This window comes from Primulina eburnea, chromosome 17 (assembly GCF_022965805.1).
Source record: "Primulina eburnea isolate SZY01 chromosome 17, ASM2296580v1, whole genome shotgun sequence".
NCBI classification, from domain to species: Eukaryota; Viridiplantae; Streptophyta; class Magnoliopsida; order Lamiales; family Gesneriaceae; genus Primulina; species Primulina eburnea.
The window spans coordinates 873,177-899,874 of record NC_133117.1 but is presented as its reverse complement, the minus strand read 5'-3'; the positions used below and the strand labels follow the sequence as shown (position 1 = coordinate 899,874).

Genomic DNA, 26,698 nt, shown 5'->3' with positions numbered 1-26,698 from the left:
TTCTTGTCGATTGTTTGACACTCTATATTGAACTAGATTTATCTAACGCCCAGTTTGGTACGCTGGATTGCCGCTGGATTACGAACTTTGTCAAACGTTTGGTAGGTTTTCAACATAACAAGTAATATCCATGGGCCCGGTATTTTAGCACTGTAGAACCTTGAAAACGAGAGAGTACAATCCCAAAATGAAGATGGTATTGAGAGTCCCACTTTGCACAGTAGAAGAGACAGGGTTTTTGATTCCCAAAACTGCCCTTTGCCCTACCTTTTAAACGTGCTTTCTCTTCTCTCCATTTCTAATCTTCTCTTGCAAATGGCCTGCCGTCCTTGGTTGACGCGGTGTTTAATTTCACTTCGACGTCGCAACTTAAGTCCGATTGCCTTTAAGTATCAGGTAAATTGTAATTTGAGGAAAAATATTTTGTCTTTGCAACACTAAGTTTGTCTTCGTACAAGATATTTATCTTCCGAACCATTGTTGAAAGAAAAACTTCATTCGCTTTCTTCATATGTGTTTTTGTTACGAAAGCAATTACCTTTGGACCAGTAGTGAAAGAAATTGTTGGTCGGTCATTTATTTGTGAAAGTTCGTTTGTAACTGTCGAATTCCGTCAACAATACTTTGTGTTCCATCCAAAATTTGATGGTCCAATTGTGCATTCCAACTCTTCTGTGACAAGATGGACATAACTCGTAGAAACCTTCTACTGGTTTTAATTGTACAACAACTGCTGCTAAGAAATTTTTTGATGTTGTGTCTTCTAATCCGACGGCGTAAGAATGTGGTTGCCCGTCGACGGCGTGCCACTCATAACATACCTGTATCGTACAGCATGACCCAGAAAATCAATTCTCAATTTAGGCATTTGAATATGATTATTGATGCTGGTGACGTGCAATGTGTCTTGAACTTGAGAATGAACAGAAATGCGTATGGAAGGTTGTGCTATCTTTTAATGCACTTAGGAGGACTAACAGATTCTCGGTATGTCCGCGTCCAAGAGAAGGTTGCAATGTTCTTGTCAATATTGGCACACCATAAGAAAAATCGGGTAACCAGTCACGACTACATGCGTAGTGGTCAAACAGTCAGCGCACATTTTCATGAAGTTATGCGTGCATTGTTGAAGTTGTATAGCTTGCTTCTTGTGAAGCCTACACCGGTCGATGGGAACTGTGACAGCGATCCTTGGAAATGGTTTGAGGTACTATTTTGTTGAAATCTGATTTTTTTTTTTTCCGTTTTCGCTTTACTGTATTCGCCGTAAACAATTTATTGGTTATCAATTACTAACCTCTTCTCGTAAGTGTCAAAGGGTTGTCTAGGGGCGTTGGATGGCACTCATATCGGCGTCCACGTTCCAGCAAGAGACAAAGGCAAGTATAGAAGCCGAAAAGGAATAATTTCGGTTAACTTGTTGGGGGTTTGTGATCGAAATATGAACTTCATTTACGCTCTTACTGGATGGGAGGGATCTGCCGCTGATGCAAGAGTTTTAAGAGATGCATTGACTCGGGATGATGCATTCATGGTTCCAAGAGGTTATGTCTGACTAACTTTCACGTGTCCTTGCATATATTTGAGGAAGTTTGTCAAAGCTTACTCTGATGACTACTTTAAGGTCAATTTGATATTCTTAGACATGCATTGTGCAGGTTGTTACTATCTTTGTGACAATGGATACGCTAATGTCGAAGGTTTCTTGACTCCGTACAGACGAGTAAGATATCATAGGGATGCTTGGGGCAATCGCGCATCCGCACCACAAAATCACAAGGAGTTATTCAATTGGAGGCATTCACAAGCAAGAAACATTATTGAAAGAGCATTCGGTTTGTTGAAAAAGAGATGGGCTATCCTTCGAAGTCCTTCGTTTTACCCTTGCATGTCCAAAACCAAATAATTCTTGCTTGCATTCTGCTACATAACTTCATCCGCGATCAAATGCCCGACGATCCATTAGACGAGTGTGATGAAGACGTTGGCAGTCTCATTCATGATACACATAATGATTACATAAGCAATTTCGAGTCCTCCAATGAGTGGGTTAATTGGCGAGATCAGTGCGCGATGTCCATGTGGAACAACTACAATTAACGTGTTATTGATGTACTAAGTGCTTGTCCAGAGTCGCACATGTTTATATTGTTTATGTTGCTGTAGTTGTTGTTTTCATATCAACTAGTGTAAATTGCCTTAAATTAATTGAATATACTCGTTGTCTGTGCAATTGACATACTTGAATGTTACGTTCTCCGCATCTGTTTTTACCATTTTTTACTTCTTCTCCGGAAGATTAACACATGCACTTGCAATGTCGATTTTTTGGCAGAATAAGCCCATTCAGTTTTCTTGAAGTCATGGATAGTGTAGCGACTTCTGGCAGCGGTTGTGCTGGGCGCAAGAAAGCTGAGAAAACACGCCGAAGTTGGAGTGGACGGGAAGAAGATGTGCTAATACAGTCGCTCAAAGAAATTACGACAAAGGGTTGGAAAAGTGAAAATGGCTTCAAAGCGGGTTACTTGACGTTGTTGGAGAATGCAATGCATACCGCAATACCAGGAACAAATATACGTGGTAGTCCTCATATTAATTCAAAAATACATGTGTGGAAGAAAACATATAGTACCTTGGTGACGTTGTTATCCAGGAGTGGTGTCGGTTGGAATGATACTGACAAGACGATAGATGTTACAGACGAGACTTGGGAGACAATTGTGAAGGTATGTAATGTACACTCTTCTGCTTGGGAAACAATTGTGACCGTATGTATTGTATAGAATTTCAATACTCCACTAATTAATCATTCGCTTCATCATTCGAACAGCATGACCCAAGTTTTAGGGCGATGCGGCATAAGCAGTGGCAGCATTTCGATGATTGGGCTCAAATCTTTGGAAACGATCGAGCTACTGGGGAGTATTCAAAGAATTTCGAGAATGCGTTACAGTAAGTACTTAAACTTGATGAAGAACATCCTAACATAGAGTTCATTGGAGAGACACGTACATTTAACCCTTTCGATGTTGGTGATGACTCCATATCTGAAACGCATACGCCAACTTCTAAGACAAATGCAGGTACGTCTTCAAAAAGCAAGAAAAGGAAGCACTCGAGCTCGCATGACGAATCAATAGTAGAAGCAATAAACAACCTAGCTCACATAACCAAAGACACGATGACACAGTTGGTAAAGGAAATTAACGCGGAGGAAAAAATCTCGGATGTCCAAGACACGGTTTTGAATGCATTGCAGGGTCTTACCGATCTTTCGGAAGATGAACAAGTTGTTGCGGCTAAGATGTTGTTCAACAACCACAACGACTTGGCACTATTCAAGAGACTAGGCGACCGTGGAAGGATGTGCTTGGTTACAAGGTTGTTGCGTGGTGATTAATGGTTGCTTTGAATATGTATTTTTTGGAACTATGTTGTCTGGAATTTTATTCTACCACAACTTACTTGATTGTAGTGGTTCAAGAAAGGGATGTGGCTGATTTTGGCAGTTGCGAATGTACTCCCCTTTTTTTGTTAACGAAACTCTGACTGAATTACAACTACAACATGGATGCCTTTGTTCCGCGTATTTGCCGAAAACATGGATGTTTTATTCATTTCGTTTCATGTGGTATTGTGCTCACTTCTATTACTTGTCTTTACCTGTATCTCAGTCATACGAGTGAGCCACCCAAAATTTGCAGAAACTCCTTTTTCATTTGGCTGCATGTTTGTTTATTGTTCGATGTCAATCTCTGGTTCATTCCCAGCAACAAGCTTCACGTACATGGAAAGGTGGCATGGAGTAACTAACCTGACTGGATTTGGGCCCTGTGGAAGGGCTTCAGCACACGGTTCAAGACTGCAAGGCTCGTATGTGGCGTAATATAAAATGTCCGCTGCACACGTATATGTTATTGTCATCAACAGCTTCTCTTGCATTTTGTAGTTAGGAGACAGATGTTGCTCTCGTATTCAATTTTGACGCTTGTATTTCGTCATTTACAAAATAAAGAAAAAGATAATTATCGAGATGGATGACGAGGACAGGGCTTCATGGATTCAACCCTGCGTTCTCTCGGCACCTTTCTTTGTCAAGTAACTCGGAACTTCCGCAACAGGACCAGATAATTTTCCAAACACGAATTTGAAGTACATTTCGACACCTTTCTGCGGCTGAACTTAAAATGAAAAATATAACAAAAACTTGCATTTGTGGCTCTTCTGGAGTTAGTTCATCATCCGAGTTCAACATCCAAATCAAACGCATTAAAGCATCTGTATACGAAATTGACAAAACCGAAGTAGCATTACAAACGTTCATTACCATAAACCAACACTGGCCATTATATGTACATGCACATCAAACAACCACTACACATACTGGTTGCATACATGACAACCGAGTGCACACTAGTACATACATTTCACCAAAATACATATTACATTAACGTACTGTCAATTACTTGTGCATACAAAACAGATGTGGTTCCACAAAAGGAGATAATAGTTTAACAAATACTTCAACCGCTGGACTCATCCGATGAAAGGTCCACAACATCAATCGTCTTATATGTAGGGTCTTTTGATTTCTTTTGTTTTTCTTTGGACTCAATGTTCACTCCAACCTTCAAATTGACAGCTTCTTTCGTTTCTGCATCGTCAAATTGATGCACTTTGTCGTCCACACAAGCTTTGTGACACAACTTCTGCTTCTTCCTACCATTGTCGTACACAGCTCGAACTGTCTCAGGAGTTACCAACTTCGGTTCACTACCTCCAACTTGCTGTTCGCTGCACACAACTTTTTCATCATCAGAAATTAGATCAATGATAGGTACCTTGTACTGGCTGGTTACAGTTTCCTCGGACCCATGTCGCCAACGTAAAGCCATTATGGACCACCTACTGGAAGACCGTATGCTGTTGAGTTCACTAGAGGATTTCACATAGTGACCATGCTTTATACCAGAAAGAAGAAGTTAATGACCAGAGTTCTCCAACAACTTGTAATCAATAAGCTGCATGTCCTAGATTTTCTAATCATGCAAATCTGTACTAGGTGAAAACCTACCACTTATACTGGCACGAATACTGTGCAAGTAATAAATAAAAAATTAAATTCACAGCAATAAATGTACATCACGTCCTAACTCAGCCACATAATTATCATTTTTGGTACATGAGTACGTCTCTGAAGAACACACAAGTTTTGAACAGAAATTGTTAAGTAAAGCGATCACTTACCACATAAATACTAAATTAAGAACATAGTTTGCTGAAGCGTGGACCTGAAATTAACAAATACACAATAGTAAATACTTTACCCAACTTATTAGACTTGCACAGAAGCGTGAAAATTCTTTTGTTTGAATGTTGGAGCAACGAGAAAAAGCTTGTCATACCTGCGTCCGAGTACCTTGTCCCATACTATTATTTGTCCTTCTTCTACATTCAACGAAGGTGCAGTAGGCAAGAAATTGACATATAGTTTACTTCTCTGTTTTGTTAACGACAGGGCAATTAAATGCTAAAATTAACATTGAAACAATAACTTTTACCAATGGAAACGAGCTTCAGTCCCACATTTATCTATGTCCTAGAATTGATTTCCAAATCCTCCAACAACTTTCCTATCTCCTCGGACAGCTTCTCCATTTTCAGTCCTATTTTCCGATTCTCAACACCTAAATCTGATAATTCTTTCAATAGATCTGATAATTTGTTACTTTGTTTTTGCCTCACACCACTTTGTTCACCTGTATTACAGGTGGAGCTACTGGACGCATTCAAATTTGTAACCTCGACCGGTTGTGTGACTGAGCAATTGAAGGCATCCTCCGCAGCTTCTCTACTTTCATAAGATTTGTAACAAGCACCTGGAAAACGATTAACTTGGGCATTGGCCTCAGGCCAGCTGTCGTACACTCCAACCTTCCTTCCCACGAACACCACGTACGTTTTGGTCTGCAGTTACGAGAGTAATTACTACAAATTTCGAACGAAATATGTATGCGAAAAATGATTCAGTGAGATTAATAAAGTCTTGATGGAGTTACGAAAGATAACAAGTTAGGAAATCATACAACATATAATTTATTCATTACATTAACGTGGATGCAGAGAAAAAGTAAATGAAATAAAGCAGTCACTCACCATCTAAGATAGGTTCACAACGGCTGCAGCCTTCGTCACTGAAATTTATCGTTTCACCCAAACTTCTAGGGTGTACACCGTTAATCAACGTTCGACTTTCGAAAAAATTTCTGTTGTACGAAGCAGGAAGGCATCCAAACTAAACAACCGAAAGGAGAACCCCAATAATGTTCTTCTTCACATATACAACACATCGCAGAAATAAAAAATAAAAAATTTGAAAGGCAACTACTTGTTACACCAGCACCTTAACTTCCGTCGGCGGATCTACTTCCGTAGGAGAGAAGATGTGTGAGGTAAGTGAAGACGCACCGTCGAGTGAGCGTTTAGTGGATAGATCTGTGAATGGGGGGAGAAAGATGAAACGTCAACTCCACAGTGTTCAAGGGTAGAATTGGACATGTAATTATTATAATAATACTTATCCTCAGAAAATAAATTGAACCAAACAAAAATACGGTTTCAAGAGTAGTACTAAATGTCCAGCTACCACATGTTATTATCACTACTATTATCTCCCAATTATTAATCTCATCCTACGTACCAAACGTAGCCTAAACATATAGATGTAAATTCTATTATAATCTCGTATAGCACACTTCGTTGAACAATATAATATAATTTTTTTTAATAATATATAACTTATTATATAGAGCTCGAACCTCTCAAACTCATATTCTTGGATCCATCCATTTGAGAAAGTGAAATATGACTCAAGATTCACGCATTGAGAGGACAGCCCTCGTGAAAGTCAGCACACACAGGCAGTTTGCCAGCGCGTATCACATGAACATTGGTAAACACTCCCACTCGACCCCTGTGCAGTTTCCCCCAATTCCTTCCCTTTCATTTTGCTTTCTTCGTTTTTTGGACTTTAGTCAAAAGTAGGCAAGCAATTCGCTCCCCACCAAATTTTTTCAGGGAATATATCAGCTTTTACATTGGAAAAATAAAAAAAATAGTCTTTTTTACAATTTTAGTAATTTTTTTCGATGTGGCATGGAAGTGTCATTGAGGTACATCACCAAAACAGAAAATTGATAATATAAAGAGCCAAAATCGAAACAAATATACATTATTGGACTCAAAGCATTAGCCTATCGGACTTTTTCATTTTGAATGGAATATTGGACTAGCAAGGTCTTTATGAGTAGATCGATGATAAGTGAGATTGTCCCAAATAGGAAAATAATAATAGCATTAGTGAGCTTATATTGAGTTACACTTTATGAAAATGTAAGAATAATTGGTCAAAGGATTTGCACCCTTGCGCCGGGCATTCAAGTTCATCTTGAAATTCATACCGGAGGGGATAAATCTGTTTTGAGGACAATGTGTATACTTTGTACATGTCTCGGTTTGGTTTATTTAAAACTTTGTTCTACTATATTTTTTTTATCATATTGTTCACTGGTTTCATACGAAAAATTTCTGTACGTTATCGTTAGATATATTGTGTTACATACAAGACCAAAAATATAATTTTTCTTACAAATATATAAGCTCGCCCTCTATTTAGCTCAAAGAATTTGTAATTTAATAAATAATGATCGACATAAAATTCTAAAATGGTAAATAGATAATTTTATTTCTATGTAAACTAAAGAAGTCCAATAATTTCGTTGTTCTTAACGTATTTGTAGATATTTTCTTAATATTTTTTCCATAATTGGTTACTTTAGTGTTAAGATTGGACTTGGACCTAACTCAATCCCAAAAGCTAGCTGTCCAACACATAGCGGTGGAACTCGGGCTCTGATACCATGTTAAGATTGGACTTGGACCTAACTCAACACAAAAGCTAGCTCAAGGAGGAATATTGTCCAAGTCCATATATACAACTCCAAGTTTTTTATCTAACCGATGTGGGATAATTAACACTTAGTTTGAACTAAATTAAACTTTCTATCAACGGGACGAAGATAAAGATAATAACCACAATTAAAAACTAAGGTTTCCATAATCCGAATTATAATGATTGAGAAAAAACATGTCGGAAGATGATCAAACTAATTAATATAATAATTATATTATTGTAATAATTTGTTAAAGGACATTCATGTAAATCATAATAAGAATTGATAATAATGAAGAGTCGAGGAAAAATATGTACGACAGAAGCGAAAGTAGCGGTAATAAATATCACCCCTACACCACCCCCAGTTGCATTCAAATTAATATTAATAATAATTAAAAGAAGAGAGATTTCAAGATTCATACAAAATGAAACATAAATAGGAAAAAAAAGGTAAAATAAAGAACTCTTCTTGATTTCTTGACGAGGCAACAGAGAATTAAGAATGATTTCAAAGCTGATCGATTAGTTGGTGGGGTTGCTCCTGAAGGATCCCAAAGCTTTAATGGCGGCGGCTCTAAGGATGTATTGGTGGTATACAGCTGCTGCTAATGCTCCCACAAATGGTCCAACCCAGAAAATCCACTGCATCCATCCAAAACCGGTTCGTGATTTTTTCAAAATTATATATTATTAATGAAAGTGGATCGTGATTGATTCTGTGAGAAAGATTCACCTGGTCATCCCATATTTGTTTGTTGTTGTAAATGACAGCAGCGCCTAAGCTCCTAGCTGGGTTGATGCCGGTTCCGGTGATGGGTATGGTAGCCAAATGGACCATGAAAACTGCAAATCCGATGGGAAGAGGAGCCAAGACCTATAAATGATCAAATATAATACGATATTCAAAAATCTTGATAAAACATGTAATTAAACCACGGAAGATGGTGGATGGAAACATGTTTCCGGTTCTTACGGGGACGTGGGAATCACGTGCACTCCTTTTGGGGTCGGTGGCGGAGAAAACAGTGTAAACAAGCACAAAGGTTCCGATTATCTCTGCACCCAGAGCAGTTCCCTTGTTGTAGCCATGCACAACAAAGTTAGCGCCGCCGCCGAGTCTATTGTAGTAGCTCTTCATAAAGGCTTTCACTAGCCCAACGCCAGAAATGGCGCCTAAACACTGCGCCACCATGTAGGCTACGGCTCTGATTAAGGACACTTTTCTTGCCAGAAACAGTCCGAATGTCACCGCTGGGTTAATGTGGCCACCTGGGAAAACAGTAGAGAGAAAAATCAAGTGAAGTGGTGAAACAGTAGTACTACTACTACCGGAGCTGCTGGGAAAACAAATTAACCAAGCACGTAAAGAATCTTGCAAAATCTCCTGCTGCAGGATTTACCTGATATTCCAGCGGTGCAGTACACGAGGATGAAGATCATGCCACCAAATGCCCATGCGATCCCAAGGATCCCAACGCCGTCGCATTGGTCGGCGGCGCTGAGCTTCTTGTGGCCGATCACAGTAGCAACCGTGACGTAGAGGAAGAGCATGGTGGCGATGAACTCAGCGATGAGCGCCCTGTAAAAGGACCACAGCTTCAGCTCCGCCATGTCAAGCAGCGGCGCCGGCGGCGGGTCCACGTAATCCTTCCTTGGCACATGCCCTTCTTCACCAACTTCCTTCGTCATCCTTTCTTACTCTCCTACACCAAAAAAAGGGAAGTTCTGTAGCTAATCTCTTCCTTTTTCCAACTCGAATGTACGCAATTCTCAGGTTTTGGGGTGAATACAGAATCCTTGAAATGGCAGTGAGTGTGGAACTAAATAGAGCAGGAGAAAATGGCAGCATAAAGGGGGGGTAGTTTGGTAAAAAGTAGGAAAAGTTTGGTGTAAAAGACAGCGAGACCACGTGAGAGCTAATAATCTTTGTTGTGTGCTGCGCTGTGAAAAGTATGGCCTATAACCAACGGCTACATCTCTTCTTTTCAAAACATATCCCTCCATGACGATCTCTCGAGTCGTTTTTTGTGAGATTGATTTTTTATTTGGGTTATCCATGGAAAAATATTACTTTTTATGCTAAGAGTATTACTTTTTATTTTGAATATCGGTAGAATTGACCTGACTCACAGATAAAGATTCGTGAGACCGTCTCACAAGATATCTGCTCATAATAAAACAATCATAAGTTCAATTTTCTCTCTAAATACTTTCTCAGCCAAGCTTGTTGTATTGAATTTGCAAAAAAATGATTTACCCAACTTACGTGGTATTTTGTAGTTTTTTTTTAACAATTTAGCAAATAATTTTAGAATATGTTTTTATTTTAAATTTATTAATTTTTTTTGAAAAAATAATTCAGCACAATTATTAATTATTAAAAACGTGAAAAAACAGCAAATTATTCCTCGTTTTCACTTTTAAAATATTTTAAATTATTATTTCCACGTTTTTAACATAATCATTACTTTACGTATGACACACTACATCAAATAAAATTAACATAGGTTACTATATCAAATTTAAAACGAAATCTCGAGTTTAAAAATAATTATAAGAAACACTACATCAAATAAAATTAACATAGATTACGATGTCAAGTTTTGAACGAAATCTCGAGTCTAAAAATAATTATAAGAAACATCAGCTAAGAGAAACATTGATTTGAATATATGTATGTGTATGTAAGTAACATTATAATATGCGAATAAGCGTTAGTAAATGGGAAAACCACCAGCATACTTATCTTGCAAAAACTTGTGTGAGACGGTCTCACGGGTTGTATCTGTAAGACGGATCTCTTATTTGGGTCACACATAAAAAAATATTACTTTTTATGCTAAAAATATTACTTTTTATTGTGAATATGGGTAGAGTTGACCCATCTCACAGATTACGATCCGTGAGACGGTGTCACGTGAAATTCACTCAATTATCTTTGAGCACTAACGAATACTTTATTCGGTGTCATTAATCATCGTAAAAGGGTGCTGTGCTGTCGGGTCCAACGTCTTTTATCATTGTCCTCATGCTATTTTTTTAAATACGTAGGTAAATTAAAGTTGGATTCCTTGGATTGGATAGTCCACTTTAAATTTCAAATATTTTGAAATAAATGAAGGTTTCTCTACCTATATTTTCGTCATATTCTAAAAGTTCAAACTTTGGAAAATCCAGGTTTTATTTTGTTTGTAGTCTAATCTTGATATCAGAAAGACTATTTTTTTGTCATAATAAGATTTCGAATTCGAAATTTCGTCTGATATTGATACAAGATGGAATAAAAACCGATCAGCTGATTTGGTGACAACTCTACTTTACTTTTACTAACTGATGATATAAATCTCTGTGTGGGGAGAAAATCCAAGTTGAGAAAATTTTATTTAGGCCTTCAAATTTTGTGCATTCAAATGAAACTACGACGTCAACTTTGAAAAACCGATTTGAAACAAAAACTTTAAAGAAAATCTTTAAATACACACACACACACACCTTGATTTATGCAGATAGGATACTTGAATAGACTAGAAAATCCTTATATATGAAAATTTTCGTCAACTAATAGGATCAGCCACGAGAAAATTTATTCTTAAACTCAATCAAAACGTCACCAAGAACTTCAATGTGTCAAGTAAAATGAAAAAGAAATCAGAGCTTCACAAAACTGCTTCATCCTCGAGCTCTTTAGTACTATTTTTTCGAAAAAAGAGATGATTTTTCCAATGAATCACAGGACTTCTCCTCCATCAGTGTTTGGCATCTTCTTCTTCGCAAAACTTGGTGTAATGATCATGGCCCATTAGGTTGTTCACTTCATCGCCTTCGCTTATCTCTACCTTTATGATCCATCCTTTCTCGTACGGGCTAGCATTGATCTTTAATGCAGAATTCAACACAGTTAGTGAGAATATTAATGGGGACAAGCACCATAAACGGGCACTAAAGTCCGTGTCAGTGGTATCGTCTTGTTTTCCAAAGAGCGCAAGACAATCGAGTATAGATTTGATCGGCATCAATCAGAATATAGCAAAGATAAAGGTCTTGACTCTTGAGCAGCAGATTTAGCTTATGATTCTCTTACTTACCTACTATAAATCTCTTTACCATCAGTTATATTCTACTAAATAAAATCATGATCCAACTATGAAAACACTAACTAAAAACTCTGAAGACGGAACCATATAACAAAAAGAAGTCTTTTGGCACTGTCACTCGGCCCGAATATGCAGCCTTTAAGCATTGCAAAACTCATCTATTCAAACAGCTTTTGTGCAATGAATTCTAGCTGACTAATCCTCTTTACAAGATAACTAACACAAATAAATAACTGATGTGAAAAGAACAGGAAGTGCCATATTAACTTTTGACTTTATTGGTAATAATTATTTGGATATGAATTATCGAAACTTGAGAAAATTATCAAAATTGAGTAGTTGAAATATTCTTGAGTCTGAGATTGTATCATTGTGTCACTGATTCTCAAGATAACACCTTTCTGCACAATAAACATCATCGGAGGTGGTACTAAAATAATAGAAATAAAGACAATAAAAAAAACACAATATATCAATCACATTAAAATATTGTCTGTGGTACACTCTGATTAGTATTCTTGATTATTCACAACAGCCATAGCAACCAAATGTATAAATACTTTATTTTGGACCACGGGGACTTCAAAGTTCAAAGCAAACTCAAACCCAAGCAACCAACAATGTAACACGATAAGGTCGGTGCTAAATCTACAAGGGCATCTTGCTTCTTAGTCCTTCCTCTTTTGTTAATATTACTTTTGTTGTTGTTTTTATTTTTTGATGAATTTTCTTCCCCAGTCTCCATTTCTTTCACCCTTCCATAATATCGCAAGTTGAAGCATTGGACATACTATCGGTATAAACAAAATGACAAAAAGAAAAAGAAATTACTTAAGGGTTGCGACCGCCACATGCCAATTGATGGAAAGGACAAAATCGCAATTTGATGGCAGGACCACTCACCAGACCAGGAGAACCATTGAGCTCTGTGTTAACTTCAACCACTTTCCCTGAAATAGGAGAGTTGATGTCGCTAGTTGCCTTGACGCTTTCAACTGCACCAAAACTTGCACCTTGCTTCACTTCAGCACCTGTTTCAGGTAGTTCGACATATACAACATCCCCCAAGTGATCTTGGGCATGATCAGTAATGCCTATGGTAGCAGAATTGCCTTCCACTTTCACCCATTCATGAGAATCGGCATACTTTAGATCCTTTATGACTGCAGAAGTCAAAGGAGAGGTCTTGGTGATAGATATCATATTAACAAAACCTTGACAAATTTCACGAACATGATAGATCAAATAAGATATACAGAATCCAGATCAAGGCAAGTTAATATATTTCCAATATTTGCCTTCATGAATGAACAAAACAGGTTTGTAAACAAATTCAACCATACTTGATTCAGTTTAAAAGTTAATATATTTCCAGTATATTGTGTCACTTTACATTGTTCCATTGATGTACTATGTAAGCAACAACAAACGACCATATTGATAACCATTGCTCCCGAACAATCAACTTTCGTTGTCGTGTGACTAATGCTGACTCATGCCAGTGTCCTAATATAGTACTATACATCGCAGATTGAGGCTATTTGGTACAAGCTAACATACAAGGACCATGTGACGCGAATCACAAATATTGGAGCAGGAAATTTATGATTCGGAAGAAGATGAAGCAATTTCCATAACGAGCATTGTCCTTTCCACATCATACCACTCCGTTCGTTTCACCATTTCGAATGGGTCAATTATACTCGTTTTAGCATTCAAACACATCAAAACTAGTCACAAATGTGTTAGCAGTGTAATAAATGTATCAAATATTCAAAGGGTGAGTTTGTAACAGCAAATTCCTTCATTTTTGTCACGTAAAAGGCAGATCAGTTTCAAACCACGTTGACATGTTAAATAACAATGTAGAATCCCACCGCAACTATTTATCGTTCTCAAGAACGTTAACATAATTCCTAAGATATTCGTTAATTCAAAAATGCACAAAGAAGAAGAGAAAACACACGCAGACAAACATTCATAACAAAAACAAAACCAGCCATGAACTCCAATCCGACAGATCAGATCTTCAAAACCAATAATCGCAGATCAAAAGGTGCGCTGGAATAGAAAAAACCCATTAAAAAGATCCATACTGCCGAAAAGACAGATCCAGAAACCAGCAAAAACAAGAAACCAAATATAGATAAACGTACCAGTGGCAAAAGCTCGGTAGGAAACAGAGATCCTAAGGTACGAAGCAGCTCTCGTCGCCCACAACTTAGACGCCATGTTCAAACAAAACCCACCACCGTTCGTGTTTGCTTTCTCAGTGTAGGGGGACTACAAGTTGGTAAGCCGTGATCGATCGAAAGATGAAAAGGCTTGGTAGGGCAAGTGGCAATTGTTTGTCAAGCTCTCGAATTCAAGATTTAATTATGATTTATATTTTATGTTATTAGTTAAATCAGTGGTAAAGTTGAAATATTATATATATATATGGATGTTATTTAAATCAGAAAAAAAATTTGTATGAGACGGTTTTATGGGTCGTATTTTGTGAAACGGATATCTTATTTGGATCATCCATGAAAAGATATTATTTTTTATGCTAAGAGTATTATTTTTTTATTGTGAATATCGATATGGTTAACTCGTATAAAAATTCGTGATACCCTATCACAAAATATCAATTCTTAAATCACATAAAACAATGGTTCGCCTAAATTTAGAAATGGTGCCATCTAAATTAGGTGGTGTAAAATAAATAAGTAATTTTCAATTTGATTTGAACATTACTTGTTTTATATTAAAAAATAATGGAATCATAGCACGGTCCAATAAATTTGAATATATTATATATAAATTTGAAATCATAGTATTTTATTCGATAACTCAAAGCAATTCATAAATTGTGGTAAGGATGTTTTTGGAGTAAAACCAATAAAAATTTGTACCGTTTTGGATTTATTTTAAATAAAAGTTCATAGAAAGATTTTTAAGATGAACTATGAGCTGAGAAAAACTTTGTTAATATGGAAGTGTTGAAAAATACAAATAAAGGATCGTTCCATATCCATACATCACTATTGATCATAGATCGTTAAGATAGTCCAGCATGAGCTCTAACACATGTTTGCACCGTCACTAACAGAATATCTCAATCAAGAAAAGTTGTTTTTTCGCCTCCCCCAACATTTGAACTCAGGATCTCGAAGAAACTTGGTTAATATGGAAGTGTTGAAAACAAATAAAAGATCGTCAATGTCCCCCAAACACGCGACAAGTCATAGTTACATTAGCTTTAAAAAAAGACGCGTAACGATTATGGGTCATTAAACTGAATTAATATAGGCCTCGTTCCAGATCCATGCACCATTATTGGTCATAGATCGTTGGGATGGTCCAACATGAGCTCTAACACATGCTTGTACCGTCACTCATAGAATATCTCAATCCTGAAAAATGGTTTTTTTGGCTTCTCCCAATACTTGAACACAAGATCTCGAAAAAACTTTGGTAATATGAAAGAGTTGAAAACAAATAAAAGATAGTCAAAGGCCCCTCCCATACATGTGACAAGTCATAGTTCCATTAGCTTTAAAATCAGCCCCGGCAATAGGTTTTAATAGAGGGTGTGGGCATGAGTTTGAACAAACACGTATCAATTTGAATAAATTTTAGGATTTTATTTAGTGGATAGAGTGAGATCCAAAGAGCGAAAGTCGATCAAGTGTTTTATCAAACAGAAATTGTTGACTGAGACTGAGCAAACAAATATTAAATAGAACCGAATCACCAATTCAACTAAAAAGAAATGTCAAAGAACATAATCCCACATATTTACTTAAGTCAATACTTTTTTTAAAAAAAATAGTAATAAAGGCTTTAAAAAAAGACTAATAAAGTATGAATATCAAAGCGCAAAAGTCACTCGAATGCCCATGCATTCTCCTTGCGAACTTCTTCTTCCTCCGCCGGGGTGTAGTCGTTTATGATGTTGAACAGCTTGCGGACTTCCTCTACGGACTTCCCTTTGATCGTGTCTGCAACAGTTTGGCATGTGAGATCAAGCAAGTTCCTAATGTTCAAGTAGTTGGCGGCCTGAAAATAAAGATAATTGAAATAACAAATAGGTAAGTACCAAAATATTCTAGCAACACCAATCACCAATCGAAATGAGTAAAATCCAACTTCAAAAGCAAAACACATCCCTACTTCATGAATTACAACAATATCTCACAATCCTTTCCCCATCAGTAAATGTGAGAGGAAAAACAGTGATTGTTTAAAATAGAACAATTCTGCAAGAATCAATCTCTTCCATAGATATTAATTTGCTGCAACTTTCAAGGTCTCCCGAGTCTTTTCACCGCGCTTATGACATCATATCTTATAAGTGTCTGAAAGTCAAGGACACTTGATCTTAGAATTTGTATCAATCACAGAGTGCCAGAGAGATTGGATTACCAATATGAGATCAAACAGCGTGTCCTGATCCACATCCACAAACTCCGTATCGAACTTCTCCAACACATCGCCGGGTAATTTGTCCGCGGCCATCGTCACGCCATCAGCAGCGTCGGCCTCGGACTCAGCTTGCACGTGGCGCTTGCAGTACTCGATCACCTTCGTCAATATCTTGGAGGTGACGTTGGGAAGGGGGATGACGGCATCGGCACAGTCATCTTCAATAATATTCCGTATGGTCAGCGACTCCATTGCCACCAACTCCTCCACCTCGAACGTGTCCCCATCCGAACTCTTCAGCATGATCGTCTTCTTCGAGGCGTCCGCGGAAGACATGATTGTTTCGAATTTCCAAACTTTGAACCTAATAGAATCAAAGATATTTTACAGCAGAAGACGGAACCAACTCCTCTCCATGTGTATTCATAGAAAAACTGAGACGCCATTCTTTCGGATAAGTCGCGTCCCCCAGTTTCAACAGGAAACGTTTGATAATAAACAATATGATTAGGAACTACATTTAAACTTGTCAAAAATTGGTGTGAGACAATCTCTTATTTGGGTATTATCCGTGAGACGGTCTCACATGAGACAAACTCTTTGAATTTATTACAACATAAAATTTAAATTATAAATTATCCAACGTGTCAGAATCTATCTAAAATCTTTGATTTTGTATATAATTTTACATTAAGTCATAAATAATCAAACTCGTATTAATATATTGTTAGATCCAAACGTTTGTTGCATTTATAAAAAAAGATTATATTTTTAAATATGTATTATCATCTAATTAACTTAAAATATAGATAAAATTTGAAAAATATTGAAGTTATATGTAATTTGATCCTTAGATTTGGATTTTTCTTTCCGACCTCAATCTTTTAAATTTTTTATCCGAATCTTCAAGTCTTGACATTGTTGTGCATAATATTTACACAACCTTCTACTTTTTCTTAATTTTCTTCTTTTTTTCAACCTATTTTTTTTTTTAAAAAATACATCTTTTCTTAAATTTCATTAGTGTCACTCTCCGTATTGTTTGGTTTTACAATAGGTTCTTTATGGGTAATTATTTTATTATTTTAGAGTAGATCTTTGGTGAGACGGGTCAACCCTACCAATATTCACAATAAAAAGTAATGCTCTCAGTAGAAAAAGTAATATTTTTTCATGACGACCAAAATAAGAGATCTGTCTTACAAAATACGACTCGTGATACCGTCTCACACAAGTTTTTGTCATTATTTATTGGAATTTAGTTAGTTTTTATACGATGTTGTAGTTTGTAATTTTTTAAATGACAATGTAACATGTTACTGCTATTTGTGGTAGACTCTCAGGCTCACAACATACTTCAAATTATGTAAGTTAGATATACTACATTAGACATGGCAAATCATGTTTGATAGGCTCATTTCGAGAAAGTGTTGATACGAGAAATCAAACTCATGTTGAATTTTGAATAAATAATTTGTGAAATTTTGAATTTTGAAAAGAAGCGGTCGCTATAGATAAATTATAACTTTTAATGTAATATTGAATTTTTTTATTAAACGAAAAAATATTATTTTTTGACTTGATATCTTGTGAGACGGGTCAATCCATCTAAAAATTAATATGAAAAATAATATTTTTGATATAAAAAACAAAATTTGTCATTAGTTGAGTGAGGTAGAAATCCGTGTCACAAAATTAACCGGTGAGACTTACTCACAAAGTTCGTGTATATTTTTTTAAGTTGAGCTAGACAATTTTGTAAAATTCAATATTCAATAGTTTGCATTCCGCGCTCCAATTTCTATATTTCTTTTCTCAAATCAAAAGAACTGAAGTGTTAGCTGTAGTACAGTAAAAACTGGGAGCTTCCTCCATGTTTATGTGCTTTGTACGAGATACATAGGATTCTTGCGGGCTGCATATCAATGTTTACAGCTTCGAAATCGGTACGCCTGCGAACAGTTAACGAAGCCACGATTAGGAAAGAAAGACCATCAAGAATTCTAGTGTGCTTCAACGGCAGATAATTTACCTATAGCTTTTGAATTGACAATGCTCGGGCATGCAGCAGGCGGAGTTGATTTCTCGTCAAGAAACGCCTCCACGCTGTTGGGATTCGACCAAACTGGATATCCTTTTATTTTTCCCTGTAATGTGAACCAAGAAAAAAGATTGCCAAATAAAATTTTAGGCCTTGATAATGGCTGTGCTTTGATTTATGTCTCGAGTACCAGAACGTTTAGAGCAGCCAGCGTAGCCATTCCTTCGCGAGTCCACTGCACGTGAGAGTAGAAATTTAAGTAGTGATGGACGTGGTTTTCAAAGGGTTTCAGGTGGGGAAGAAAATCAAAGAAAATGTTACCTTAGAAGCAGAGGCTATGTGAGGAACAATAACTGCATTCTTCATTTCTGCAAGCCCAGGTTTCATGTATGGCTCATCCTATTGAATAAACAAAAACAAGTATATATAAAAAAAAACACGTTGTTTTATCGCAGATTTGTCGTTTTAATGTAGTGCTGTAAGGTCTCGGAAGATGGAGGAAGAAATATGCAGTCACCTCAAACACATCAAGACCAACTCTAAACATAGGATTCGCCTTCAAATGCTCCACTAGAGCTACCTCATCGATAACAGGCCCCCTGCTGCAGTTTATTAATATTGCTTCCTACATAAAGATTGGCATAAGTACGAGGCTATAGAAATCACAGCGAATGAAAAAATAATCAAATTTCATGTAATATCAGCCGTCCCTACAAAAAAAATTTATGTTCACCATAGGCTATGGTATTTTATCAGTTGAAGGCATGTATTTTATATATATATTACCTTCTTCATCTTTGAAAGCCTTTCTTTATTGACTAAATGATAAGTTGTTTTATCAAGGATCGGATGCAGACTTATCTGCAAAGTATCGAATGTTGAATCACAGAACTTGAACAATCAAAGGCCCAGTGAACTATTGAGAAATGAAATAAAAGTTGCACATGAATCAAAGTTTTACTAGGACAAAGTTTACCACATCAGCCTCTCGAAGAACCTCATCCATCGAAGTGGCCCTTTTCCAAGTTACAGGCTCTTCACCATTGGCTTTCAAGAAGTTCCCATAAGCTGCAATTTCAAAGTAAATAAGTATCTGATAATGAATAGGACTGTAACTGCATCACTTGTATTGATGAGCGCGTGCGTACCTGTGACGAACTTTTCGAGACGAGTGGATTGGTAGAGGTCATAGTAAATCAGGTTCATTTTAAACCCTTCAACCTATTACAGATAATCAGTATGATGCAGTACCAATAGCACTTCAGTTTAGTTGAATAAAATACAAAATTTGTACATGATTACCATCATTCTAGCATAAGCAGATCCTATTCGACCTGCTCCAATAACTCCAACTGTCTGTCCTTTGAGTAAATTTCCTACAAATCTTTATAGAAAATGTCCGAATTATATTGCTGCTTTGGCCAAGAAGTATTAAAAGTTGATTGAATATCATACAGATGAGGAAGCCATCCATCGTATAATCCTGCCCTCATGAACTCATCCGCTTCAACAATTCTTCTTGCAGCAGCTAATGAAAGTGAAGCAGCTAACTCAGCTGTGGTCTCTGTGAGTACTCCCTACGTAAAACAGTCCGCCTTTAAAATTAAGAACATGTCGACTACACATTTGTATTTTCTCACAGAAGAACAAATTTTTCATTCGCATCAGATGAAATGTTCACACTGATAACCAGTCAACAGGCATATATTTATACAAGAAGTCACACACTCGAAGCAATTGTTCTTCCACATGTATACCGCTATACAAATCACGGTATACACAATCAAACAAACGAAACAAAAACTACATAAACTTACAGGTGTATTTCCAACAGCAACACCATATTTAGTAGCAGCATTCACATCAACATTATTGTACCCCACAGCCATGTTGCTAAATGCTTTTCCTCCTGCTCTGCTCAATGCTGAAAATAGTGTCTCCCCCCAGTCCTCAGTTAACTGTAAGAGACACATAAAAATGTACTAAAGCAAACACAACCAGGGTGAAAAAAAATTAAAGCTTTGGTTCCCAAAATCCATTGATTCGAATAGAGCAACGAAAGGCTACATGTGTGTATCAACCTGCCCAATGACTCCATCACATTTGTCACCGATCAAAGCAAGGATGTCTTCAACAGACAATATGGTTTTCTTCTGTGTGCATATCTGTCGCACAGAAAGTTAAGAAAACACAAGAATCATTGTAGAAATCAATCCGAGGTTCCGAAAACTAAGTTTGAATGAAAGGTGACTTTTCTTGACAAAGAAAATTACTTCAAGACGACAATCTTGTTCGATCAAGAGATTGATCCATCGGGTTCCGGGCATGGGTTTGGTGCTGATAACTCTGTATTTTCCACTCGGATTGTGGACTTCAATTTGCAGAGGCTTTGACATTTGTTTGAAGATGATTTTCACACTAGAATGTGTGCTTGCAGTTTTCAATGTTTATCAGTAATCTCATGGTGCAGCATTGGAGGAGGCAAATTTTTAAACAAATCTTGATTTGCTGCGGCGGGGTGCATCATAAGTCATTCCATATACAATCAAGAACGTGTTATAAGTTATAGAAGTTTGATTTTATTGGTGGGAGGACACATGGTCAAGGTAAGTGGTGCAACACTAGATTATTGTTGAATTGGAAGAATATTTGGACCTCTCATTTGGCAATAGATAATACATCTATTGGGTGGCCATTGAGGGATGGGAAGCTATCTTCTTGTTAAATGACAAATTTAGCACTCCTGCTCTTGAAACTTTTCAAGTTATAATAATATATATATAGCTCATGTCTGAATTGGTAGAGAAGTGAGTTTGATTCTCTTTATCAACATTTTTTTGGACGAAAGTGTCGTTCAGAGTTTGGCCAATACGTTTAACCTGACTAACGTAATTTGTCTCTAAGATTGAGTTTTCCTTCAGCTTCATTTCCTTTGTTGCGGCTTGCGGCACCACGAGCCTGTCTGGGTCAGCTCCATATCTTGCAGTCTTCACGACCCGTCTTTTCTTTCGTCTAAATCCCGTGAAAATTTGTCATTATCTGTGGATTCAACTTATAGGTTGCTTACGAAGCCACGTATTCTAAAGCTAATCTCTCGGAAATATTCGCTACAGCAGGAGGTGTCCATGCTGTGGAAGTTGTATTACATTATATTTTTCTTGCTTGTGTACAGGTCTTTTGTTTCAGTGTCTTGATCATTTCGGCTTCTGTTCGAAGTTGATTCTGCTTTTAAGAGTTCAGAATGAAATATTTGTTTCCCAAATGAAGAAATTAAGGACGAATGTGGATCTCGGCATTCAGTCTAGCAAATTCTTTAGTCGTCTTGAATCATGGTTGTGAATTAATTGGAAATCAACTGATTTTGTTACTATTAACTTAGCATTATGTTACATATTGGATTATTAGAACTTAAAAGTAGAGGCGGGCTGGTCTCCAAAATGCAGGCAATATTGTCTTTACAATGTTCATGGCAAAATAAATTTGGAAGATAAACAGATTTATATTCCATTCAGCTTTGAGCTTTCTAATGAAAATGTTAAACTAGTGACAGAAACCATCCTACATGGAAATTATTCTAGCTCTCAGGCAATGCATGACTGAACGAGTTTAACTATGTTGATAAGGTAATGAGATTAAGTAAACATTCGTAGTCATCCGAGATATTTTCTAACAGTTTTGTTTGACCTGTGATTATCGGTCTCAATGCAAGGCAGATTTATAATGTTGGGGCGGTAATATTATTATCAGCAATCTAGCTCTCGTATCACCGGCTTTTGCTAGTTTCCAAAATGCAGCCAAAACTGCAAGTCCAGCTGCAGGGTATGAGCCTCATTCGCAGTGAGTTGCTGAGCAGCATGGACTGGCTTATTTGCTGTATCTCCAAAAGCATCACCCACTCTTTTAAGTTTCATTTCTTCTCTTTGTCGTAAAATTCTTGACTGTTCCGCTCGAATATGCTCAAGCAGAACAAGATCTTTTATAGAGCTCAAATCCAACAACAAGATTTTAGTATCACATTCAAATACAGCCCACTCCAATTTTTGTAGTTTGCGTTTCCAAGAGACATTTCAAGCTGCTGGTTGTGTTCTTGGATGATAGATATCTGCTGCCTTAATGATACCTACTCTTTTACTTTCCATTTCTTCACTTCTTCGTCGTTAAATTCTTGGCTGCTCATAAGGGATAATTTCCGTATCAAATTTATTTTCCAAGATCAATTTTTTCTCGTTGATATGATTTTGAATATTTAAATATGATTTTGTCTTTCTAGATAATGAGATAATTGTGTAAATATTATCATGATATGTTATCAATATTCAAAAGAAGTTTGTTCCTAATTAAACTCTTACTTTCCTTGTGCAATAAGTTTCTTTGTGGAGATAAACTCTAGGAGAGAGAAAGTCTATAAATAAGAGAAACATTATGGCTTCTTCGATCTATTGCTCTCGTGTTTTTCACTTTTCGCCTGAAAGTATTTATGGCTGCTTATTTGGTATTTTAAACATTGAAATATATATTTTTTATTATTTATATAGATATATAAAATGTATAAAATTTAAAATATATTATTTATTATATATTTTATTATATATATATAATAATGTTTTGATCTAACCGGCTCATTGAATCAGATGAACTAATTGAATCAATATTTTAAAAATGACAAAAATTTGTGTGAGATGGTCTCACACGTCTATTTTGTTAGACGGATCTCTTATTTGGTTCATCCATGATAAAGTATTACTTTTTATTGTGAATATCAACAGAGTTGAACTGTCTCACTAATAAAGATTCGTGAGATCGTCTATTTACTCTTTAAAAAAGTTGTTGTACGGCCCCACCGACGAGTCTTTTCTTTACCAAAGCACACAGGCCCATGAGTTGGACGTCGCTTCATGCACCGTAAGTTTTTCCGACAATTCCAATTTTTTTTATTTTTGTTTGGTTATTTTTTTAAAAAAAACATCGTTGGCCCATTTATTATTCTTTTAAAATAGATCTGAAGGTGAGAAAGTTGAACGTGATTTGAGAAAATGTGAACAACTTTGAAATTATGTGCGGGTGATAGATAGGGGTGTCAATTATTGTACTTGAATATAACAATTTTTTGAGTGAAAACAAATTTCAAAAAGTTCATTGTTAAAAAAATGAAGAAACCAACACATGCTGTGAATTTTGGACTTCCACTTCTTGTCTTCTTTCTGCTTTTTGTTTGTTTGTTTTTTTTTAAATTTATTTATTTCAATATCAAATTTAGCTAACCCGAATAAATCAGGTCGAGTTTAACATACCAAAGGCATTCTTCATAAGTTATAATTAATGATTTCGGTAATACATAATCCTCACATATTTGGATCAATTATAGTTTAGATGTTCAATATGAGGAGTAGCTCATTACATATAAATTTTATTATGTTTTTTTGCAAAACGATCTCATGGATCTTTTTTTGTGAGACATGTCAACTCTGCTTATATTTACAATAAAAGTAATATTTCTGACATAAAAAATAATATTTTTTCATACACTCATGTTACTCGAGAATTTTTGTGTAGAAAACTTAACCTAAGTATGGTAAACATTGAAAAGAAGATAAAATGTTGTTGATACTCACATAAAATATAGGGTTCGATTCAAGTAGGTGAGACTAGTCCGAATGCATATTTACTCTAGGCTGAAGTCACAAAGGAGACCGTTAGAAGGGGACCGGAAAGGTATCACGGCGTAGTCCTTCCGATGCTCAAGTCAAATACTGAAAATAGAATAAGAAAGTAACTAAAAGTGCTGCTCAAAGTCAATATAATGAATGAATGAATTAGACACTCAAAATTGATATTTATAAGATAATACATGAGTCTTGTCAGGAACCACTTTTTTTGGTTAATAATGGGTTAGAGATCTAAAGTCTGAGTTGGACCTAATCATGATGGGTCATTCAAGGGTATCAAGTGTCATTCAACACAAAGTGATGGAGCCGGATTTGGAGCGTGGCATTTGGAAAATGGGAAGGTTAGGACTTAGGTAAAAACAAAGTCATTAAATTCAAACAAGTGGACATCCATTCTTGTTCTTTAGTTTCTTCTCCAAGTCCCACTTCATCAATAACCAACAGTCCTACACATAAATTTTATTTTTAAAAGAAAAAAGTTATTTAAACAACACACTCTACAACTGGTAATTTTGTTACCTCAACCATTATTTTAAAAAATGACCATCTACGGTGTATTTGAATACACTTGAAGATATTAATTTTTTAAAAAAAAAATAATTGACCAAGTCCATTTTCATAACTATCCCCTCTTCTCCAACGAAACTAAGAACAAGAAAAGCTTGCCCTCCTACTTCCCCTCAACTTATGGGCAAAAACTTGTGTGAGACGGTCTCACGGATCGAATTTGTGAGACAGATCTCTTATTTGGGTTATTCATGCAAAAGTATAATTTTTTATGCTAAGAGTATTACTTTTTATTGTGAATATGGATAGGGTTGACCCGTTTTTACAGATTATGATCAGTGAGACGGTCTCACGTAAGACCTACTCAAACTTATGTTACACCCCAAGTATTGCGGGAAAAAGAAAAAGTGAAAGAGGAAGGTAAACCAAATTAAGCCCGCACACAACCACAACCAAACTCGTGTTTTTTTTCTTTTGTTATTTTTCCTTGTGCTCAACCTACTTATCTTCTAGAAGACCCTACTACATAAAGTAACCGATAATTAGAATTATTATTTTTACAAAATATATATACCCACAATTTCATTTAGATTGTGTTTAATTTCAAATATATTTTTATTGTTTATACAAGACAGATCGTAAACTTCAAATTTATCATTATTTGTTTACACACTATCTCACGTTAATTATGATATATTTCAAATTCATCCAATTATAGTATCGTTTGAAATCCATTTTACTTTATATTAATAATGTGATTCTTCAACTACCTTCTCACTAATAAACCATAACTAATGTCATTTGGACTTTACCCTAATCTCTTGGAAACACCACCACCTTTTCTATCTTCAATCTGAGTATTTTTTTTGTTCTGCCTTTTGATTTTGATACCGTAGGGACCCATTTTAAAGATGTTAGTTACATCCGATGATCCATATTCATTATCGTATTTTAGGTTAAACCTTATCAAACAAACACACAATGAAATTTTTACTTGTATATCTGCTTCGTACAAAATACTATCCGATCCGGACCATATCATATTTAGTTACGTGCTGTATTTTTCTTTTTCGAGCCTAGATATTGAGTTAATTTTCGCGGTTCGTAATAAGACATCTGTAGATTATTCAATCCGGACCATGTTGAATCATTTTCTGGTGCATATTTGGTTCATCTGCCGGATGAGGAAGATTTTCGGATGGTTAGGATGATAATATTTTAATTAATGAAGTTGATTCGAATCTTGGATGAGGAAAAAAGAGTCAAAGATATATCATACACCTTGTATATGTGCATGTTATATGGATTTAAGCTATTGGCAAAAACTTATGTGAGACGGTCTCACAGGTCGTATTTGTGAGACGGATCTCTTATTTGGGTCACCCATAAAAAAGTATTACTTTTTATGCTAAAAGTATTAACTTTTATTGTGAATATGGGTAGGGTTGACCCGTCTCACAGATTATGATCCGTAAGACGGTCTCACATGAGACTCACTCTAAGCTATTTTGGTCCGCTACCACCGAAATATTCAATCTGCACCAAAAAAACGTTGATTACATGATTGTTAAAGCACGTTTCGGTGTCACATTTATTGAATGGTTCTGATGAAATACATAGAACTTGTAAATTTTGTTTGATTTGTTCGAATTTTTTTTTTTTTATGTTAGTTTGCTTTCAAATAAATTGTTTCCCTTCAAAATCAAGAAACCCATAATTTTAGGCAACTTTAGCTTTAACCACTGTTTAATCAATGTTTTCCGAAAAAAAAAATAAATCTTTTGATGATAGATGAACCATGAATAGCCAAAATTATGAATTTTTTGTGCTAAGAAAAAAATTGAAATGTTAGTGGACCTAAACCAACAAACGTACAAATTATTGGATTGGGTCTCATGTGAGACCGTCTTACGGATACAATCTGTGAGACGGGTCAACCTTACCCATATTCACAATAAAAAATAATATCCTTAGCATAAAAAAGTATACTTTTTCATGGATAACCCAAATAAGAGATCCGTCTCAC

The 26,698-nt window shown here is 36.0% G+C and overlaps 4 protein-coding genes and 1 long non-coding RNA gene across 6 annotated transcripts; all 5 read right to left on the bottom strand.

Annotated features, from left to right (window-relative positions):
• Positions 1-5,203: 5,203 nt before the first annotated feature.
• On the bottom strand, positions 5,204-6,506 carry LOC140818553 (uncharacterized). The gene is made up of 3 exons (XR_012114998.1): positions 6,404-6,506; positions 6,157-6,266; positions 5,204-5,967 (listed from the first exon to the last, which is right to left on the bottom strand). It is a non-coding gene; the product is annotated as an uncharacterized lncRNA (long non-coding RNA).
• A 1,748-nt stretch (positions 6,507-8,254) lies between these two features.
• Positions 8,255-9,803, bottom strand: LOC140817728 (aquaporin PIP2-7-like). Its single transcript, XM_073177477.1, has 4 exons — positions 9,355-9,803; positions 8,928-9,223; positions 8,688-8,828; positions 8,255-8,596 (listed from the first exon to the last, which is right to left on the bottom strand). Exons 1-4 carry the CDS (start codon positions 9,641-9,643, stop codon positions 8,477-8,479), a joined length of 846 nt encoding a protein of 281 aa, XP_073033578.1. The 5' UTR covers positions 9,644-9,803; the 3' UTR covers positions 8,255-8,476.
• A 1,710-nt stretch (positions 9,804-11,513) lies between these two features.
• On the bottom strand, positions 11,514-14,402 carry LOC140818714 (glycine cleavage system H protein 2, mitochondrial-like). The gene is made up of 3 exons (XM_073178757.1): positions 14,205-14,402; positions 12,952-13,211; positions 11,514-11,829 (listed from the first exon to the last, which is right to left on the bottom strand). Exons 1-3 carry the CDS (start codon positions 14,278-14,280, stop codon positions 11,701-11,703), a joined length of 465 nt encoding a protein of 154 aa, XP_073034858.1. The 5' UTR covers positions 14,281-14,402; the 3' UTR covers positions 11,514-11,700.
• Positions 14,403-15,723: 1,321 nt separating this feature from the next.
• Positions 15,724-16,956, bottom strand: LOC140818197 (SKP1-like protein 1A). Of its 2 annotated transcripts, XM_073178082.1 has the most exons (3): positions 16,558-16,956; positions 16,459-16,515; positions 15,724-16,092 (listed from the first exon to the last, which is right to left on the bottom strand). In XM_073178082.1, the coding sequence occupies exons 1-3, from the start codon at positions 16,792-16,794 to the stop codon at positions 15,919-15,921; spliced, it is 468 nt and encodes a 155-aa protein (XP_073034183.1). In that variant the 5' UTR covers positions 16,795-16,956; the 3' UTR covers positions 15,724-15,918. The 2 variants fall into 2 exon arrangements, with proteins under 2 accessions (XP_073034183.1, XP_073034182.1); XM_073178081.1 differs by having other exon boundaries at positions 15,733-16,092; positions 16,459-16,956.
• A 1,223-nt stretch (positions 16,957-18,179) lies between these two features.
• Positions 18,180-21,075, bottom strand: LOC140818363 (glycerate dehydrogenase). Its single transcript, XM_073178295.1, has 13 exons — positions 20,773-21,075; positions 20,581-20,664; positions 20,317-20,457; positions 19,955-20,076; positions 19,802-19,883; positions 19,648-19,720; positions 19,476-19,567; positions 19,286-19,360; positions 19,017-19,124; positions 18,821-18,898; positions 18,690-18,734; positions 18,491-18,605; positions 18,180-18,410 (listed from the first exon to the last, which is right to left on the bottom strand). Exons 1-13 carry the CDS (start codon positions 20,893-20,895, stop codon positions 18,388-18,390), a joined length of 1,161 nt encoding a protein of 386 aa, XP_073034396.1. The 5' UTR covers positions 20,896-21,075; the 3' UTR covers positions 18,180-18,387.
• Positions 21,076-26,698: the final 5,623 nt, after the last annotated feature.